Here is a 19,007-nt window from a genome sequence, read left to right as displayed (position 1 = left end):
ACCAGATGATTTACTGTTTGTGTATTCCACGAACATTTAAAATCAGTAATGTCTTTGCTCAGTGAGGTTCCTGCCAGTTGATTTCCTACTTAAACTCCTATATAATCTTCAAAACTCTGCTCAAATATGTAGGGACCCGTATGGACCCTCTTAGTCACAAACAGATCTCTTTATGTCCTCAGTGATATTTTAGTACTTTCTACCTATTACTATTATGGCCCCTATGTGATCATTGTTATTTATGGACCATCCTCCTATATTATAATGTGATCTTTTTCCTACGGTCTTGGCATATATACTTTTTAGTATATATATGAAGAGTAACTAAAATTAGTGATATTTAGCCGTAAAAAGAGAATATGCTAGAATTCTTGGGGGAAAAAATGTTTTCAGAGTATTCAGAGGTTATCAGTTAAAAGAAGGATTGCATTTGGTATGTGGAGCTTGAGAAGGCAGGGCATAGAAGTTAAAGGAATACATATTTTAAGTGATACATAGTAGTTTCAAATGGTAGTCACTTTTTTTTTTTTAACTTCTTAACTTGAGGTATAATTCACATACGGTAAACTATACAACTCTTTAAATATATGATTTTACATATGTATATTCTATGTAAAAATCACCCCACGAAAGATAGGGACATTTCCACCTGTCCAGAAAGCCCCCCTTATATCCCTCTTTTCTCCCACAGATTTAACCATGGTTCTGAGCCTTATCACCAGATCTTATTTTATCTGGAAATCTGCAGTATGTATCCTTCTGTATTTGCCTTGTTTTACTCATTTGTATATTTATGAACTTCATTCATGTTGTTGAAGATAGCACTATTTTGTTCTTTTTGTTCAATGTTCTCTTTTCATCAATTTATAGGATTCTTATGTGAATAGGATCTCCCTTCATACACATACACCCCACCCTGTACATTTATCCATTCTACGTAACTTTAGTAGATGCTATTAGTTTTCGGAAGATAGTTTCATACTTTCACCAGCAATTTGGTTTTCTTTTTTTTTTTTTGAGACAGAATCTTGCTCTGTCGCTCAGGCTTGGAGCTCAGTGGCATGATCTGCCTCACTGCAACCTCCGCTTCCCAGATTCAAGTGATTCTCATGCTTTAGCCTCTCAAGTAGCTGGGATTACAGGCATGTGCCACCACATCTGGCTAATTTTTGTATTTTTAGTAGAGATGGGGTTTGCCATGTTGGCCAGGCTGGTCTTGAACTCCTGACCTCGAGTGATCTGCCTGCCTCGGCCTGCCAAAGTGTTGGGATTACAGGCATGAGCCACCACGCCCAGCCATGGTTGTTTTTCAACATTACCATTTAATGCTTTTGATGTAAGAAATAATTTCTTGAATTTTTTTCATTAGACACTGTCTATTCATTGTAGACATTTTGAAAATACAGGAAAAATTAAGGAAGAAAATGCAAGTGGATCTCACAACCATTATTTTTAACCTTCAGGATATATTCTTTTAGTCTTGTTTGAATTTTTTTTTAGTAAAGTTGATATGTTTTGGCTGTGTTCCCACCCAAGTCTTATCTTGAATTGTAGTCCCCATAATCCCTATGTGTCGTGGGAGGGACCCAGTGGGAGATAATTGAATGAATCACGGGGGCAGTTACCCACATGCTGCTGTTCTCATGATAGTGAGTGAGTTTTTACAAGATCGATGGTTTTATAAGGGACTTTTCTCCTTTTGCTTGGTACTTCTCCTTGTCACTGTCATGTGAAGAAGGAGGTGTTTGCTTCCCCTTCCACCGTGATTGTAAATTTCCTGAGTCCACCTCAGCTACATGGAACTGTGAGTCAATTAAACCTCTTTCCTTTAAAAATTACTTAGTCTCGAGTATGTCTTTATAGCAGCATAAGAACAGACTAATATAAAATTTTAAATCATATTAGGCATTAAAAAACAATACAGCATGGGTATTCTCCTATATTCTTTTATCCTTTTCCATTTCCATATTTGCATCCTTTTTTAAAAAACATGCTGTACCACCTTGAAAACACCTAATCTCATTTCATCTAGGAAGCTAAGCAGGGTTGGGTCTGGTTAGTACTTGGACAAGAGACTACTGGGAATACCAAGTGTTGTAGGCTTTAAAAAACAAACAAACAAGCAGAACCTTTTAATATATTGTGGGCATTTCTCCATATTCTTTGTAAAGAACCATTTCTTATTTGCTTGTTGATATTATTCATTTATCAAGTAGGGTTTTATATTTTTATACTGAGGATAAAAATCAGGATACAGTTTTGGAGCCTATGGAATTTAAAAGAGGTTGAGGAAAAAAGTGAATAGAATTTAATCAGCGTGCAGTTCCTCACACCTGTAATCTCAGCACTTTGGGAAGCCAAAGTAGGTGGATCACTTGAGGTCACGAATTTGAGACCAGCTAGGCCAACATGGTGAAACCCATCTAATACAAAACTTAGCCAAGCATGGTGGCAAACACCTGTAGTTCCAGCTACTCAGAAGGCTGATGAAGGAGGATCAGTTGAACCCTGGAGGTGGAGGTTGCAGTCAGCCGAGATTGCGCTACTGCACTCCAGCCTGGGCAGCAGAGCAAGACTTCATCTTAATCACTATGATTTCTCAAGGAAAGTGAATGATTATGCAAGTCACAGTAAGTCACTTGCTTATCTCAGCGTTCGATAAACTGCTTTCTAATATGATATGCTTTTTATGTTTCTTCTTTGTCATTAAATATATGTGATTCTCAAACCTCTTTTAACCACTGCCCTATGAAAAAAAGTAGTTCTTTTCTTGAGCAATATCTGTATCAATGTTGCTTATGTGTTCATTTATCGTCTCTTATATGTAAGGTATGTTCTAGGCACTTTGGAAAACTGCCATCGGGTTGTTTATAACTTGTTCTAGGGGGAAGAATCATAGATACCTAATAATTTTAAATATGATAGGGAATTTTCATAATAAATAACCCACACATACTTCTTCCCTCCACTTGAAAGATGAAGACACCAACACCCAAAAAGAGTGAATTACTTGTTCACAGCCACAAAATTTGTGGCAGAGGCAGAACTAGAACCTAAAACCAAAAGCTGTGATTCCCTCTCAATGCTTTTATACTTTTTTCCCCCATGAGATGGAGTCTCACTGTGTCGCCCAGGCTGGAGTGCAGTGACGCAATCTCAGCTCACTGCAACCTCTGCCTCCCAGGTTCAAGTGATTCTCCTGCCTTAGCCTCCCATGTAACTGGGACTATAGGTGTGTGCCACCACGCCTGGCTAATTTTTGTATCTTTAAAGAAACGGGGTTTTACCATGTTAGCCAAGATGGTCTCCATCTCCTGACCTTGTGATCCACCTGGCTGGGCCTCCTGCTTTTATACTTTTTAGGTACACTGAATATAGTGTTTTTCTCAACATAAACTTTGTCATTTTCTTCCTTAGGGAAATACTACTAAAAGCATTTACTTTGTTTCTATGGTAGGTAAGGAAAATTTGTTTCATTTTTACAGCTAATACTTATTAAGCCCCTAGAATGTTTGATATTCTGTTGCAGGTGAGAAATATGTTGATAAACTAGGAAAATCTGTGGAAAGCAGTGTGTTAAGTGTGGAAAAAGCTGTTTCTGGAATCTGAGCATCTGTTAGATTCCCAGCCCTATCATTTCCTGTCTGTGTGACCTATTGAAGGTACTTAATCTCTTTGAATCTTAGCTTACTCCTCCTACATTCATTAATTCATTTATTGAGCCCAAGAACTCAAGGTATTGTGGAAGCAGCCAAATTCTGCATGTCAAGAACTGTGCATGGTATTGAGGATGCAGCAGAATTCCTGCTGTCAGTAAATTCTCATGCTGGGAGTGGGGTAAACAAATGGTAAATAAATAAAGTATATATAGTATGTTGTAATAAATGATATGGAGAAAAATAAAGTAAGATACACAGGATGTAAAATGGTGGGAAGGAATCGTAATTTTAATATGCTGGCCAACAAAGGCGATACCAAAAAGGTGAGAATTGAGCAAAGACTTATTTTATGAAATGTGGATAGTCATTTCTCATTTATGCATTGCTTGTGTATAATGCTGATCCATTGTATCTGATCACAGACCCAAACTGCTCTTTCTTAGGTTGAAGCGGCACTTAAGAAGCTCTTTTGTGTTTTCTACATTAGATATAGTCTGACATTAATATCCTTTTTAGTTGCTGTTGATGTATTTTCAATACTAGAAAATAATTTCTTTTCCCAGATAAAAACAAACAGGAACTTCCTTTGGTGGTTAAGTACTGGCAATGGTGTTTAAGCCTCTTTTGAGGGGATGGGTAGATAAAGGCAATGGCCTATGTGTAGCAAAATGTATTAAAACCACTTTTTAAATGACACATCAATTTTTATTACTTTGAACAGCTACTTAAAATATCCTTCGAGATGCTTAATAAACCTGGGCTTTTTATAAATTTAAATGGGGAGCACATGAATTTTCCAACAAAGATCTTTTGGCAATAAACCAAAGAGGACATTGTAAATTAATATTTCTACTGATCAGTTTATTAGAACCACTTTTAGAATACAGAGATGATAGTCATCATCACATACTCTTAGTTGTATATTAGTTATTTGTTTATCATAGATAGGAAATAGGAATTAATTAGTTCATTTACTCAGTTTTACCCAAATTAGAAAGAAAAAGCCACTTGCCCTCTGGGAAAATAGTGACTTTGTGTGAATCAGGAGGGAAAACACCTTTCACCAAGTTAAAGTCTCCTTGAGTTTATTTCATCCCACCTTCCCAGTATGCCAAGCCAAATACATAACACAGACTTCACATTCTTGGGCAGGGGTCCTGGTAATACATGGGGATTGCATCTCAGGAGGGACGATACGACGATGGTTATGAATAGTGCCAATTCCAGAAAGCCTCCCCAGGGTAAATGGAGTATATTTATGAATACAACCTATCTCATAGGACATGTATGAAGTACTTATATTTACATACAGACTGTATCCCTAATCTGAAAATGATGGAGTTTACATTCTAGTAGAGGTAGAAGATAGATATATAAATAAGAAAATTGTGGCTATTGATATTACCGATAATGTGATAGAGTAGTAGTAATTACTTTAAAAGGATGTCCAGGAGGGCCTTCCTGAAGAAGAAACATCTGCATTGAGATTTGTGTGCCTAGATCCGGGGGCAGAGCATTCCTGACAGAACCACAAGAACAAAAGCCCTGAGGTACCTGGTCAACGAATAGTAAGGTCCTTTTTGTGGCTGGAACAGTAATTTTAGGAACAGTTGTGGAGAACAATGAGTACCTTGGAGTGGGTTTTTGTGAGGATAGTGTGTGAGTCATAGATAAAGCATCTCTCTTACTACCTGGCACAAAGCAAGCGTTTGATAAAAGTTCCCTTCTTATTTACTTTAGTACTGTAGTTCTCAAAATTTGTTTATTTTAGGATTTCTTCTTTATATACTCTTAAGAATTATTGAAGATTCCAATGAGCTTTTGTTTCTTTAGGTTATATGCATTAATATTTACAGTCTGAGTTTAAAACCAGGGATTTAAAATACTATTAATTCATTTAAAAATAACAATGATTTACCCCGTTACCAAATAACATTTTTTAATTAAAATAACTAATTCATTTTGTTTGGTTGTATCTATTAATGTTTACAGTCTTAGGGTTTAAAACTGAGGATTTAAAATACTATTCATTTAAAAATAACAGCGATTTACCCATGTTACCAAATGGGTTATATTTTACATAAAAATAATTCCTTTTTTCTTGAAAGTTTGAGTTTATCATTGGCAACAAATACACTTAATTGCTTTTCTTGAAGTGACAGACTCATTTTGTTCATTTTCAAGAAAAGATCTGCCAGAAATCAAAGTTAGACTAACTGTAGTTTGACATTTAAGTAGACGTAATGTTGCATGGAAAAGTGGCTACGTCAGCTTGCATCTCAATTTCACAAGTACTTTTCATCAAGACAACCATCATACTTGGAAGAGGTGCTTTAACATACACTTTCCATCTCATTCCAGAGAATATAAAAAAGACCTGTATACAAGGGCCAAGATTTAATACATACTGCTTTGTCAAAGACATGTATGAGTTAAAATTGCTGCCCCCTAACCACCACTTTTTTTTTGGAGACAGGGTCTCACTCTGTTGCCCAGGTTGGAGTGCAGTGGTGTGATTACAGCTCACTGCAGCCTCAAACTCAAGCTCAAGTGTTCCTCCTGCCTCAGCCTCCCATCTCCCAAGTAGATGGGATTATAGGCATAAACCACTGTACTTGGCAATTTTTAAAATTATGAGTACATGCTTGATACAGTGACTATTAATAGAGATATGGTTTTTTTGGCCACTGCCTTTATTTGTGCTAAAGCACGTGCAGTTTTATAGCTAGTACTTTTATACTGTCAAGTAAACATGTCAAGAAAGTGAAAAAGGGAAATAACATGTTTTATCTTGAAAACAGTGTTGCCGTTATCAAAAGAATCTACTCCCCCTTCTCCCAGCTGATCACATTTTGGGAACCACTGCTGTAGAGAATATTATTAGTACTTAATTATGATGTCTTCATTTTAACATGTACTTGTTATCTGAATTGGGTTGCCATAGAGTGTAGGCACATATACTACTGTTGTATGTGTGTCTAAGCAAGGACTCTTAAAATTTAGTATCATTGGCCTGTTTGATAGAGTAGAGTCAAGATAGCAGCAGATTGATTTACAGAGAATGTTTGTATTATAAAAGCTACAAAGTAAGAATTTTATTCTATTGATGTATTATTCAGAATGTTAATTCATATTTTTTCCAATCTTGCTTTCTGTTTTATTTTTAGGCTTGCATTGATGACAATGTTGATATGGTGAAGTTTCTGGTGGAAAATGGAGCAAATATTAATCAACCTGATAATGAAGGCTGGATACCACTACATGCAGCAGCTTCCTGTGGATATCTTGATATTGCAGAGTAAGTCAGTTCTGTGTTTTAATTTTATCCTAATACTGTTTGAGAGACCTAAGTGTTTATTGAAATGATAAAGATAAATGAGTGAAGTCTTGTATTACTTTAATTCATGAAAATTATTCTTTCCAAGAAAGAAAATAAGTGGTTATTGGGAAACCATATGTTATCAGAATCAGATCTTGCTTCTGTCTGCCTACCCTCTTTGGCCTTTGGTACTTTGTATTAACATTAGTAATCGTACACATTCTATATCCCCATCTTTTTTTCTTTTGAGTACAGCTAGAGCATTGTCAAATGATTCAAGGCTAATATTTAGCAGTCTAACCCATTCATTTATAATCATAAATTATTAGGAGAAACTAACACTGGTTGTCAACTGGGTTACATTGCTATAGGGAGACTATGATACATAGTTCTTCAGCGAGCCTGTTTGCTTAGTTCTTTTGAAGGTTGTTTTAAAAAAAAATACATTGTTTAGAAAATTCAGTGAGGAATAGTCATTGTATTCTCTGCTACCTTTAATGTGTGGGTACATACCAAGAACATCTAATTTTTTAAGCATTTAATAATGGAAGTATAGATATCTTGAAAAATAATTTTTTCATTAAATTATTTTTCTTCTTACTATCTATCCACACAGTAAACAATTTTGTTGTCTCTCTGCTCATATCAAAGCTTATCAGTTAATAAATATTGAACATGGGAATTCAACTCTGTAAATATCTCAGTAAGCTTTTATAGTTTTATCTCTATACATTTTGCTTCCCCCCCTCCCCCCCAATGTATATTGGAGATACAATATCTCAGTTTCCAGGGGGAAGCAGTGTATGGTGAAATGAAAAGTGTGCTGGCCTGGGAGGGATAAGGTCTGAATTACCTGAATTTTATTATCGGCTCTACCGCTAACTGTACGACATCTTTCCATAATTTGTTTCCTCTTTCTGAGCCTTGATTTCTTTGAAGATAAACTGAGGAAGTCTTTTTCCCATTGCAAAACAGCAGTGGTTTTTCAAACTTAACAGTCATGATTCTCAAGTTCTTTACCTCCTTTTTGGACTTTTCCTGCTCAACAGAAGACTTAGATCAATCTCTTACAGAAAGAAAAAAAAAAAAAGATAATTGTGCATTTATCTTCAACTATACTTAAAGATTAGGCTCTGGAGTTGATTGATGTGGAATATGAATGCTTCCTCAGTCACTGTCAACTTCGCAAGTTGCTTTGGTTTTCTTCTCTATAAAATAATGTTTCCTAGATTTGTTGCGAGGATTAACTGAAATAATTCATCAAGCATAGGATCTGGCTCATAGGAAATAGTACATATTAACTTTTGACCACTATCTTATCTACTCTGGGAAAATGAAAACTCAACCTCTTTCTTCCGATGTTTATAATCCTTATGTTTCCTTTCTGTATTCATGTTTCTGAGTTTGAAAAGACAATTTCTAAGTAATTTCTTTGCGTAGACTTGATTGGGTCACAGACCCATTGTGTCAGTTGGAATGCTTTTAGCTGCAAGTAATAGAATACCCAATTTAAAATGACCTAAAGAATAGTGGTATTTGTTATACAGGATAAAATATTGTTTAGAGGAAGGACGTTTAGGTTTATTAAGCCGCTGAGTGATGTCAGCAAGGCCCTGGGATCTTTCAGTTTTTCTTCTTCTGAATTTCCTAGAAATAGACTTTATTCTTAGTCTTGTCCCCTCCTGGTTACAAGATGATTGCCACAACTCTAGAATTATGTTTTACATATCCACGTCCAAAAGCAAAAAAATGGATTGCAGGTAGAAAATATCTTCTCCGTATTCTGTATACATCAAAGAGGAAAACCTTTCTCCAAGCGCACTCCAGTTGCTGAAGACATCCCCTACAGGGACTTATTTTAGCCTGGTCCTGGTCATTTGTCCATGTTGTAGCTAGAAAAAGTAAATATCTTGACATATTCAGCTTTTGCATGTTAGTATATAAGTATAAGGAAGGGTAAGGAGTTTGTTGCAGTTGTTAATGTTATCAGTAGAGTGACTATTACTTTTAATTTTTTGGAGGGTGGGATATGGAATATATGCTTCACAGGACTTGTGCAAACAAAAGTGACCTTTGTTTAGCCAAGTTTGACCATAGTTGCTAATCTGATTAATTTAGTTTTAATGTATGACTGCTATAACTGAAGTTCATAGTTTCCTTGAACCAGATTAAAATTAGCAGAACAAGTTTTTCTTTCTGTTCTTTCTGTCATGTGAGATTCTTTTTTAAAATAATGACTGTTTCTGTTTATAAAAGGCAGTTTAACCCTAGCATATATATACTGGATGATTTGTTAAGGTGATGATAGCCCCAAATCTTTTCAAATGCCCAGTTATTTTTATCAGCATAATCTCTTTTAGCAGGCTGGGCTCAGTGGCTCACACCTATAATCCCAGTGCTTTGAGAGGCCTCACTTGAGCTCAGAAGTTTGAGACCACCTTGGGCCACATGACAAAACCTTGTCTTTGCAAAACATACAAAAATGTTAGCCAGGCATGATGGCGTGCACCTCTAGTCCCCACTACTCTGGAGGCTAAGTCAGGAGACTTGTTTGAGCCTGGGAGGCAGAGGTTGCAGTGAGCTGAGATAGCACCATTGTACTTGAGCCTGGGTGACAAGAGTGAAACCCTGTCTCAAAAAGAAAAAAGAAAAGAAAGAATTAAAACACTGATTTCAGCAGTTAATTGCACTAATGATTGGGCAAAGTTAATGAAACTCTAGTTTTCTTGGGTATAGAAAAGTAATAGCATGGCAACCTAATTGATAGGGTGAAAATAGTCCACAGATCAGAGTGGTTTATAGGCATGAAAGAAGGAAGGCACTAATAAAATAATAATATAGAGACAATAGTTATAAACCAGGGGATATCCTAGGAAAACTGGAGGCATATGGTCACTGTGCTAACTGAAATATTTTGGAGTTAAATTTGTTGCAAATCCTAGTTCTACCATTCACTAGCTTTGTGTCCTTGACCAATCTACTTAGTCGCAATAATTTAAGATTATTTATAAAATTGGAATGATTTAGATTCTTCTTTTTTCTCATATTGGATTCCACTTCACATTTTTCACTCTGTCAATACTGGACTACTTTTAATTCCCCAACATTCCCTACTGGTTTATATAAGTGCGTCTTTCTTCATAATAGTTTATTTGCCTGCTTTTGCATTACTTGAGCAGTTTCTACCAAACTCTCAAGATGCAGTTTGTATAAGGGTCATTTCTTCCAGGAAACGTTTCTAATGTTCTTGGCAAATTCATCGTCATCTCTAACATATCAGTTGTTTATATACTTCTTTACTAACTGTATTTATGCACATAATAGTTGTAATTCATCTCTATTGATACAGGCAGTTAAGCCTAGATTAGTTTATTCTGAGGATTTGAGGATAATTAGGATACATTTAGTTCTAACTTTTTAACTTCTATTGAAAATAGTAGAACAAAGAATGTCAGATTACAGTTTCATTTCTAGGCATTTAACAACTTTATGTTTGGTCTGTAGCATAATAGAAGCCAAATGAATAGATAGATGAATGATGGCTCTTCATACTGTGGCTCAGTTATCTTGCCTTTTCACCAAAATAATTACCCTCAACTTTTGCTTATCCTTAACAAGATAGAAGTCCTAGGGTAAACTAAAAATAAAGGTTATTTAATAATGTCTTTTCTCCAGAGAGAGATGGAGGAAAAATAAATGAGTGGAGACTCATTTTATGCTCAGCTTATGCATTGTTTTAATAAATACTCACTGACTTGAGTTTTTCATTCTTAAGAATATTATTGCTTTGATTAACATGCTTTAAAAATTATGCAGTTAATAAATACTTAAGCACCTACTGTATATATCAGGTCAGATACTAAAATGTATTCATTAACATCATTCTGTTCCTTTGGGATGCTGCATCAGCAGTATGATGGGCAGAATAGTGTTATTCAAAATACTTAGTTGAAGCCCTAACCTCCAGTACTTCAGAATGTGACTGTATTTGGAGAACGGGCCTTTAAAGAGATGATTAAATTAAAATGAAGCTGATGAAGTTGTTTCTAATCCAGCCTGACTGGTTTTCTTATAAGAGGAGGACATTTGAACACAAAAAGAGACACCAGGGTTCCTCTTGTAGAGAGGAAAGAAATCACGTGAAGAAACAAGGCAACCATCTACCAGGCAAGGAGAGAGGCCTGTGAAGAAACCAAAGCTACTGACACATTGATCTTGGACTTAGGTGCCAGAACTATGAGAAAATAACATTACTATTATTTAAGCCACCCGGTGTGTGGCATTTTATTATGGTAGTCCTATTAAACTAATATAAGCAGTATAAACTTTCCAGTATCACATCAAGGCATATTCATCCCTGAAAATTACAGTATTAATGTCATTGGCTATGGATCAGAAATAAAATGGAACAGTATGACTTCGGACATATTAGAAAAGGCAAATGATTATAGAGCCTGAGAACCCATGTATGTAATTATTGTTCCAATTTGAATTATCAATTAGTTATACATCTACAGCCATAAATTATAATTGAATTACTATGATTTCAAAGCAAAGCTTTGAAAACCAAGTCCTCTGACTGAAGAAATAATTAGATGAAAAATATAGGAACCATACAGTAGTAACATTTTAATTGTCATTGTTTTTTATTAGTTGGAATATTTTTGTAAAAGAAATTTTCTTATCTCTACTATTTAGTTACCCTTTGTATTAGTCCATTCTCACACCATTGCAAAAAACTCCCCAAGACTGGGTAATTTTTAAAGGAACAAGGTTTAATTGACTCACAGTTCCACAGGGCTAGGGAGGCCTCAGGAAACTTATAATTATGGTGGAAGGGGAAGCAATCACATCCTTCTTCACATGGCAGCAGGAAGAAGTGCAGCAAAGGGGGAAACGCCCCTTATAAAACCGTTAGATCTCATTCGCACTTTCTGTAATGAGAACAACAGTATAGGGTAACTGCCCCCATGATTCACTTACCTCCCACTGGGTTCCTCCCATGAATCATGGGGATTATGGAAACAACAATTTAAGAAGAGATTTGGGTGAAGACACAGCCAAACCATATTACCCCAGTACAATTTTTATAGGGGAAATAGAATATATTCTTTATTATTTTTCTTTATATACTTTTTTTTTTTTTTTTTTTTGGAGAACGGAGTTTCGCTCTTGTTACCCAGGCTGGAATGCAATGGTGCGATCTGGGCTCACCGCAACCTCCGCCTCCTGGGTTCAGGCAATTCTCCTGCCTCAGCCTCCTGAGCAACTGGGATTCTAGGCACATGCCACCATGCCCAGCTAATGTTTTGTATTTTTAGTAGAGACGGGGTTTCACCATGTTGACCAGGATGGTCTCGATCTCTTGACCTCGTGATCCACCCGCCTCGGTCTCCCAAAGTGCTGGGATTACAGGCGTGAGCCACCACGCCCGGCCCTATATACTTGTTTTTTAACTAATGAGTTTCTTTGCTATCTACCCTCAGTAGGGACTAATTTTTTTTTTCTAATTTAAGTAATACTAGGACCTCATGCATTTGAACATATTGATGTGTTTCAGTCCATTGCAGCTATTATCCTTATCAGTTAGCAGTTTGAACCATCTTTGGTCATTGAGAGTCTCTTCAAATTGGCTTCCTAAGACCTTGGAACATGACCAGATTAAGTAGTCTTTAAAAGCTTCCTGACTTTCTGGTATTGCAAGATTTTCCAGACTAATCTTTTACATTCCTGCCCAAGGCCTGGAGTCCTCATTTCTCTAAGAAACCCAGTTCCTTAGGATGGCTGAGAATGCTCATTGCTACTGGGGTTGGTCATTGTTTTCAAGTCCCAATCAGCACCAAAGTGTTTTTTCTTTAACCTCTTCTATCCTGTATCACTGTCTTTCCTGTCGTTCATTGCTGGGAAGTACAGGATTAAAGTAACAGATAATTACTAATTTGCTTCATTGTGTATTACACATACATTACACTGAGTCTAATAATACCACCACCACCACCAGTATGATTACTGAAAACATTCAAAGTTTTGTTTTTGAGGGTTTGTTTTGTTGGCATTTCTTTTTGTCTTTAGTGTATTCAACTTGGAATATACCACCAGGTTTCTGTGTGTTGAATTCACTTGAGAGTTTACTTTTAAAAGTTTTAATTTTGTTTCACAGTTTATGTAAAATACTACTTCCAATGGCAATACCTGCTCTGCCACCCTATTTCATCCCATACCCTATAGGTATCCATTTAAAAAAATAACTTCTAGTTTGCTAATAAAAGTATTATTTTTATTGAAATATTAACCTCCCTTTTTGTAATAAATGGCAGAATATCACACACATATTTCTTCACTTTGCTTTTTTCACTTAACAGTCTATTCTGGAGATAACTGTTGAGTGGAGTATACAGATACCCATCATTGTTCTTTTCAGTTGTAGTACTCCACTGTGTAGTATGTCATTATAGCTTATCATTTATTCAGTGTGTCCCTCTTGATTGACCAATGAGTGTTGGTTAATTGACTATAATTTTAGTTTTAAGTTGTCCCTTTTTTTCATATTCTTGCAAGTTATAGGAATTTTTATGTTTATCTGTAAAATATTTTATATATGAATAAGAAAACTTAAATGATTCCTTTAACATTTTGATTACAGGTGTAATTATTTGGATATAATCTTTAATGTTATTTAGTTTTGTCACCATATTTCTTTTTTAGGCTTCCACTGCAAATATTTAAGGAATGCTTTTATCTTGAATATCTTTAGTGTTCAATTTTCAAATATAAGAGGGAAATTAGCCCTATATTAGCCTAGCATTATATGGCTTCATAGAACATGGAGTAGACTATTAATGGGTACACTTAATATGTTTTTCTTCTTGTTTTGAGTAATTTTAAAGACATTGCTGTGAAGATTTCATATCTTGTTACAAAATGCTCATAGGTTTTTGTTCATTCGTTTGTTTGAGACAGGGTCTTGCTCTGCCGCCCAGGCTGGTATGCAGTGGGATGATCATAACACACTGCAGCCTGGACTTCATGGGCTTAAGCAATCCTCCTGCCTCGACAGGAGTGGCTAGGATTGTAGGCTTACACCACTGCTCCTGGCTAATTTTTTTATTTTTATTTTTGTAGAGACAGAGTCTTGCTATGTTTCCCAGGGTGGTCTCAAACTCCTGGCCTCAAGTCATTCTTCTGCTTCAGCCTCCTGAAGTGTTGGGATTATAGGAATCAGCTACCAGGCCTGGCCCGGTGACATTTTCAGTATGGAAAAAAACTTCATTATCTTTATCACTTGGTGATTAAAGAATTAGCTATTGAAGGATATAACTTTGGACTATGTGTGGCGACTTATTTATGGCTTGACTTTTCTTCTTCATTGTAGCCTTTATTTTATCTTGCATCAGAATCCTAAGATTTCTTTTGACTCAACTTCAAAATATATCTAGTGTCTGTTTTTCATTACCTTTTTCATTTCTCTTTGACCCTGGGCACTGTTGTTTTTCACTGGAATTATTGCATTTGCCTCCTTGTAGGCGTAGATCATCTTTCGTACATCTATTGTTTTCCACAATAGCCGAAATGATCGTTTTAAATTATTTTAGTTGAGTAACATGACAGTTTTATTGAAAGCCTATCAGTGGATTTATGCTGTGGGTAGAAGCCAGAGTTCTGGTGGCCTACAACGGTGTGCTTTGGTGCCCTGTCACCTCTCTGACTCCATCCTCCACTGTTTTCCAGGCTCTGTCCTATTCCTAGAGTGGTCCCTTGGCTGAGCCTTTAAACAAACTAGGCGTCTTGCTTCATGCCTTTGCATCTCCTGGTCCCTCTATGTGTGATTCAGTAATGTTGTTATTTTTGGTGCTTCGAAAACAGAAATTTCAAGAATTGCAGAAATTCTTGCCAAATCTAGAAAATAAACCTTACCTCCTCCCAGCAAGAAATATTATAGTATAGGAGTTAAGAGCTCAGGGTTGGGAATCAGGCAACTCTGTTTAAATCTTAATTCTGTTAAGTAATTGTTGAGTAATTGTTAAGTAATTGTTGTCAACTTCTCTAAGCCTCTGTTTCTTCATAAAATGGAAATACTAATACTTGTACCTAATTTATAAGATTATTGTGAAGATTAAATGAGATCGGGGTATAAGACATTTGGCAGAATATGTGGCAAATATTTCTATTCAGTAAATATTAGCAGAATTCGTTGTTATTGTTTATAATATTTTTGGTCACAACTTTTTAGGGAAAAATAGGTAAGGTCTTGGTTTTCCTGGATTATTTAACAAAGGGAACAGTCATTTTATCTTTCGGTTTTAGGGCAAACTTATTTAGAAGAAAGGAGCAGAGGAATGAAGTAGTAATTTGTCATATTTTCATTCATATGTTGTTATGTGGGCCATAGGAAAGGTGGCAAATCCATGAATTTCATTTTTATTATCTATTTTTTGTCAAGAATACTTTCTTAGTTTAAAGCATATCATGTATTTTGATTAGAAGTCTTGGAGAAATTAAGATCTTAGGAAAATATTAAAAGTTTGTTTCAGATATTTATATCCTCGTATAATAATAATGAAGCATATTTGCTAAAAGTTGTAGATGTTCTCATATACATTCTTATTCAGTTTTTCATGGAAATTTATGGGAATGTTCACTGTTACTCTTATTTCACAATCAGAACTGGACTCTCATTCTTGAGACTTAAATTCTGGTGATATTTTTTTCATTATATCATAACTGATAGTAGCATTGGGCACTGTGAGATTTGAAAATGACTGCAACATAGATCCTCATCTTTAGGCTTATAGCTAGATACACATGAAGTCAATTAACTCTAATACTTGATAAACTAAATGGACCAGTATACAAGGAACTCTGAGGAAGAAGTGCTTAATTCTGTTTAGGCCAATTAAAGAAAGATTCTAGAGGAGGTAACATTAGTTTATTTTAAATGATGTGTGTAATTTTTGCCTCTGGGAGTTGGGAGCTGCCTGAGTAAAGTCATGTTATTTGTGAGTGAGAAATAATATATGATAAAGTTCTTTTAACTGGCTACCACTGTATTTACTACATTTACCATTTCTGTGTTAAAACTTCCTGACTGATATCCGTATGCCTAAACATTGCAGCTAATAGGCCACTAAGCGCACTTGCCAACCTACCAAACATTATTTGTATGTGTTTTTTTGCCTGTTAATGCCTGTTACATGCAAACAAACAAAACCAGAATATTGTTGCTAACATAACAAAGTTGAATACTTTGGAAGGACTCAATGGCAGTGCTCTAAAAGAATGATTGCTGTTTAATTAGATATGGGTGAGACAACTGAAAAACTGAAAGAAAAAAAATCTAAAAAGATTGTATACTCAAATTGCCTTACTGTTGACATCAAGTTTTTGGTTCACTTTAAAAGACAGTTTGAAGTCGTAGATAACACATTACAGATATCACTTATGCCGGAAAGACAGCATGGATTTATAGTCATGAAGACATCCAAAGAAGTAGACTAGTCCTCACTAAAGGATAGATAAATATATATTTATGTCTTCTGTGATTAAATAAATGCATTATTTACATATATGTGTTATAATTTATGATTGCCTGTTTTAATCAGTCTTTTTGGTTAACCAAGCAAATAACTGGTTCTGATTGCATTAAGCAGAAGGGCCTCTTTGGAGCTATAATTTTTTGGAGAGAAAGCGTTAGTGGAATATGGAGAGAGTAGCAGATAAGACTGGGGAAGTGAGCTGCAGTTACAGTGTAAAGGATTTGTGTGCCATGCTGAGTTTGTCCTTTGGTGGTGATGCAGTTTACGGAAGATGACCTTTCAGTCTGTTTTTTTGGAAGATTCTTGACAGATTAGAGAGATTGGGCAAGAAAACTAGGGCAGTGGTGCTGGGATTGGAAGTAGAGTGGGTCTGAAAGAAATTTGGAGAATATAATTGATTAAGTCTTGGTGTGATTTACTGGATCTAAGTACTAAGGTAGGAAGAAAAATCAAAGGTGGTAGCGATGACAATAGCTAACATTTACCAAAGTGCTTACTCTGTGTGTGTGTGTGTGTGTGTGTGTGTGTGTTACCATTTTAAGTCCTTTAAATAACATAATTTCAGTCATCCTAACAGGCACATAAAAAAGTGTACTACTCCTACCTACAGGCCCTTATGCATAAACCTCCAAAACTGCAAAAAATGAAAACGTAAATTGTTTGGTGTAGACACATTTGGCAACAGATCATGACCTGAACTGATGGGAGGCTATTTGTAGTCTTTATCTTACCTAACTGTAAATGATTTTTTGCAGAAATATTTTTGTGTTTAGTTATGGAGTGCTGCCCCAGACCTGGTGGGAGTGTTACATAATCCATAATATTATCTTTCTAAAATATGAAAAACTTTTATTTTTCTGTTGCTGGTGGAAATGAAAATTAGATCAGCCATTGTGGAAAGTAGTTTGGTGATTTCTCAAAGAACTTAAAACAATTACCATTTTACCCAGCAATCCCATTACTGGTTATATACCCAAAGAAAAATAAATTTCTGCCATAAAGGTACATGCACATGTATGTTCATGGCAGAACTATTCACAGTAACAAAGACATGGAATTTTCTGTTTTTTTCCCAGATCTCTTAGGATAAAAAAATATAAACAATTTTGAAATTTAATTTTGGGTGAGAGATAATAGACCTGTATTAATAATTTTTACTTGGCTGGGCACAACGGCTCACACCTATAACCTCTTGAGAGGCCAAAGTAGGAGGATCGCGTGGGGCCAAGAGTTATAGACCAGCCTGGGCAATGTAGCTACCCCATCTCTACCAACAACAACAAAATTAGCTGGGCTTGGTGGTGCATGCCAGTAGGTCTAGTTACTTGAGAGGCTGAGATGGGAGGATCGTTTGAGCCCAGAAGTTTGGGGTTGCAGTAAACTATGATTGCACCTGTGCACTCCAGCATAAGCAACAGAATGAGACCCTGTCTCTAAAAAAAAAAAAAAAAAAATCTTATTTTATAGATGAAGAGACTGAGTCGTAGAGAGAAATCACACAAAATAAGTGGCAGAGCTAGGGTTTGAACCTAGACAGATTGATGACGCTACACTATTCTGCCTCCCTTTCTAGCCTTTGTCATTGGGAAAATTATGCTGTTAAACTTATTAAAGGATCTAAATAGCAGAATTAGGGAAAGCTGAAGAAGAGGGAAACAGTATAGTAGAATTTAATTTAGATTGGTCTAATTCGAGCTTTCAGTGGAAAAAGTGCAGTAGGAAGCCAGAAATATTTAGGATATATTTATAATGCACATACTGGATTTCATCAGATCTAAGATGCCATTGTTGTAACATCATAAATCCTGATTTGAGAAATTAAATAAAATTATGGTGCAGTATTTATTTTTATCATGTAAGTTTTTTTTTTTCTTTCCCACACAGTATTACTCTCTGTGCTGCTTAGAGTATTGCAACACTGCTTGCTTTGGGATTTTCTTCTGCATCTCTGATAGGCACTCTGCAAGCTTTGATGTTGACACTTTCTTGGTCTTACCATAAAGTATCAACAAAAAGTTTTCAGGCAACATCCAGAAGAAATTTTATATAACAGTTAAGGTCAACAAATATAGTTCCAACAACGCACATAACTCAACAATATAAATAGCTGTGACTGATGTCGCATGTGGATAATAATGACAACCCAGTCATGTCTGCCACCTGGCCACCATCAGTTATGTAAAGTCAGTGATTAGAAGATTTCAGTGATATTAAAATGCATAGGAAGCGTGCACCATATTAAACAATGAATAGTACTTTTGCCTCTGAGAATTGGAAGTTGCAGTAATAAAGTAAAATACTAGGGCATGTAAGTGGTTTTAATAAACAAATACATGATTTTTAAAAGTTAATACATGATTGAAGAAGTTTAGAATCAATTCTCTGGGGAAAAATAGAAAGAAAGATTCTGTGGTATTTTCTGTGTTTAAGAATTACTTTATGAAGAAAATGTAAATACTTCCCCTGATTTTGAATTTGTGTTTTATAAATGACAAT

General features: G+C 35.6%; 1 protein-coding gene across 12 annotated transcripts in view; it reads left to right on the top strand.

Annotated features, from left to right (window-relative positions):
* The window catches only part of PPP1R12A (protein phosphatase 1 regulatory subunit 12A), a 158,053-nt gene that overhangs the window by 53,603 nt on the left and 85,443 nt on the right, over nucleotides 1-19,007 (top strand). For all 12 annotated transcript variants that reach the window (XM_032296465.1, XM_032296420.1, XM_032296396.1 and 9 more), the window contains exon 2: nucleotides 6,827-6,957. In XM_032296465.1, the coding sequence (XP_032152356.1) occupies nucleotides 6,827-6,957 (131 nt within the window). The remainder of the gene's footprint in view (nucleotides 1-6,826; nucleotides 6,958-19,007) is intronic.

Source organism: Sapajus apella, unplaced genomic scaffold (genome assembly GCF_009761245.1).
Source record: "Sapajus apella isolate SASKATOON/1434 unplaced genomic scaffold, GSC_monkey_1.0 scaffold2, whole genome shotgun sequence".
NCBI classification, from domain to species: domain Eukaryota; kingdom Metazoa; phylum Chordata; class Mammalia; order Primates; family Cebidae; genus Sapajus; species Sapajus apella.
The sequence above is the reverse complement of the archived record's forward strand: the minus strand, read 5'-3'. Positions and strand labels throughout refer to the sequence as shown.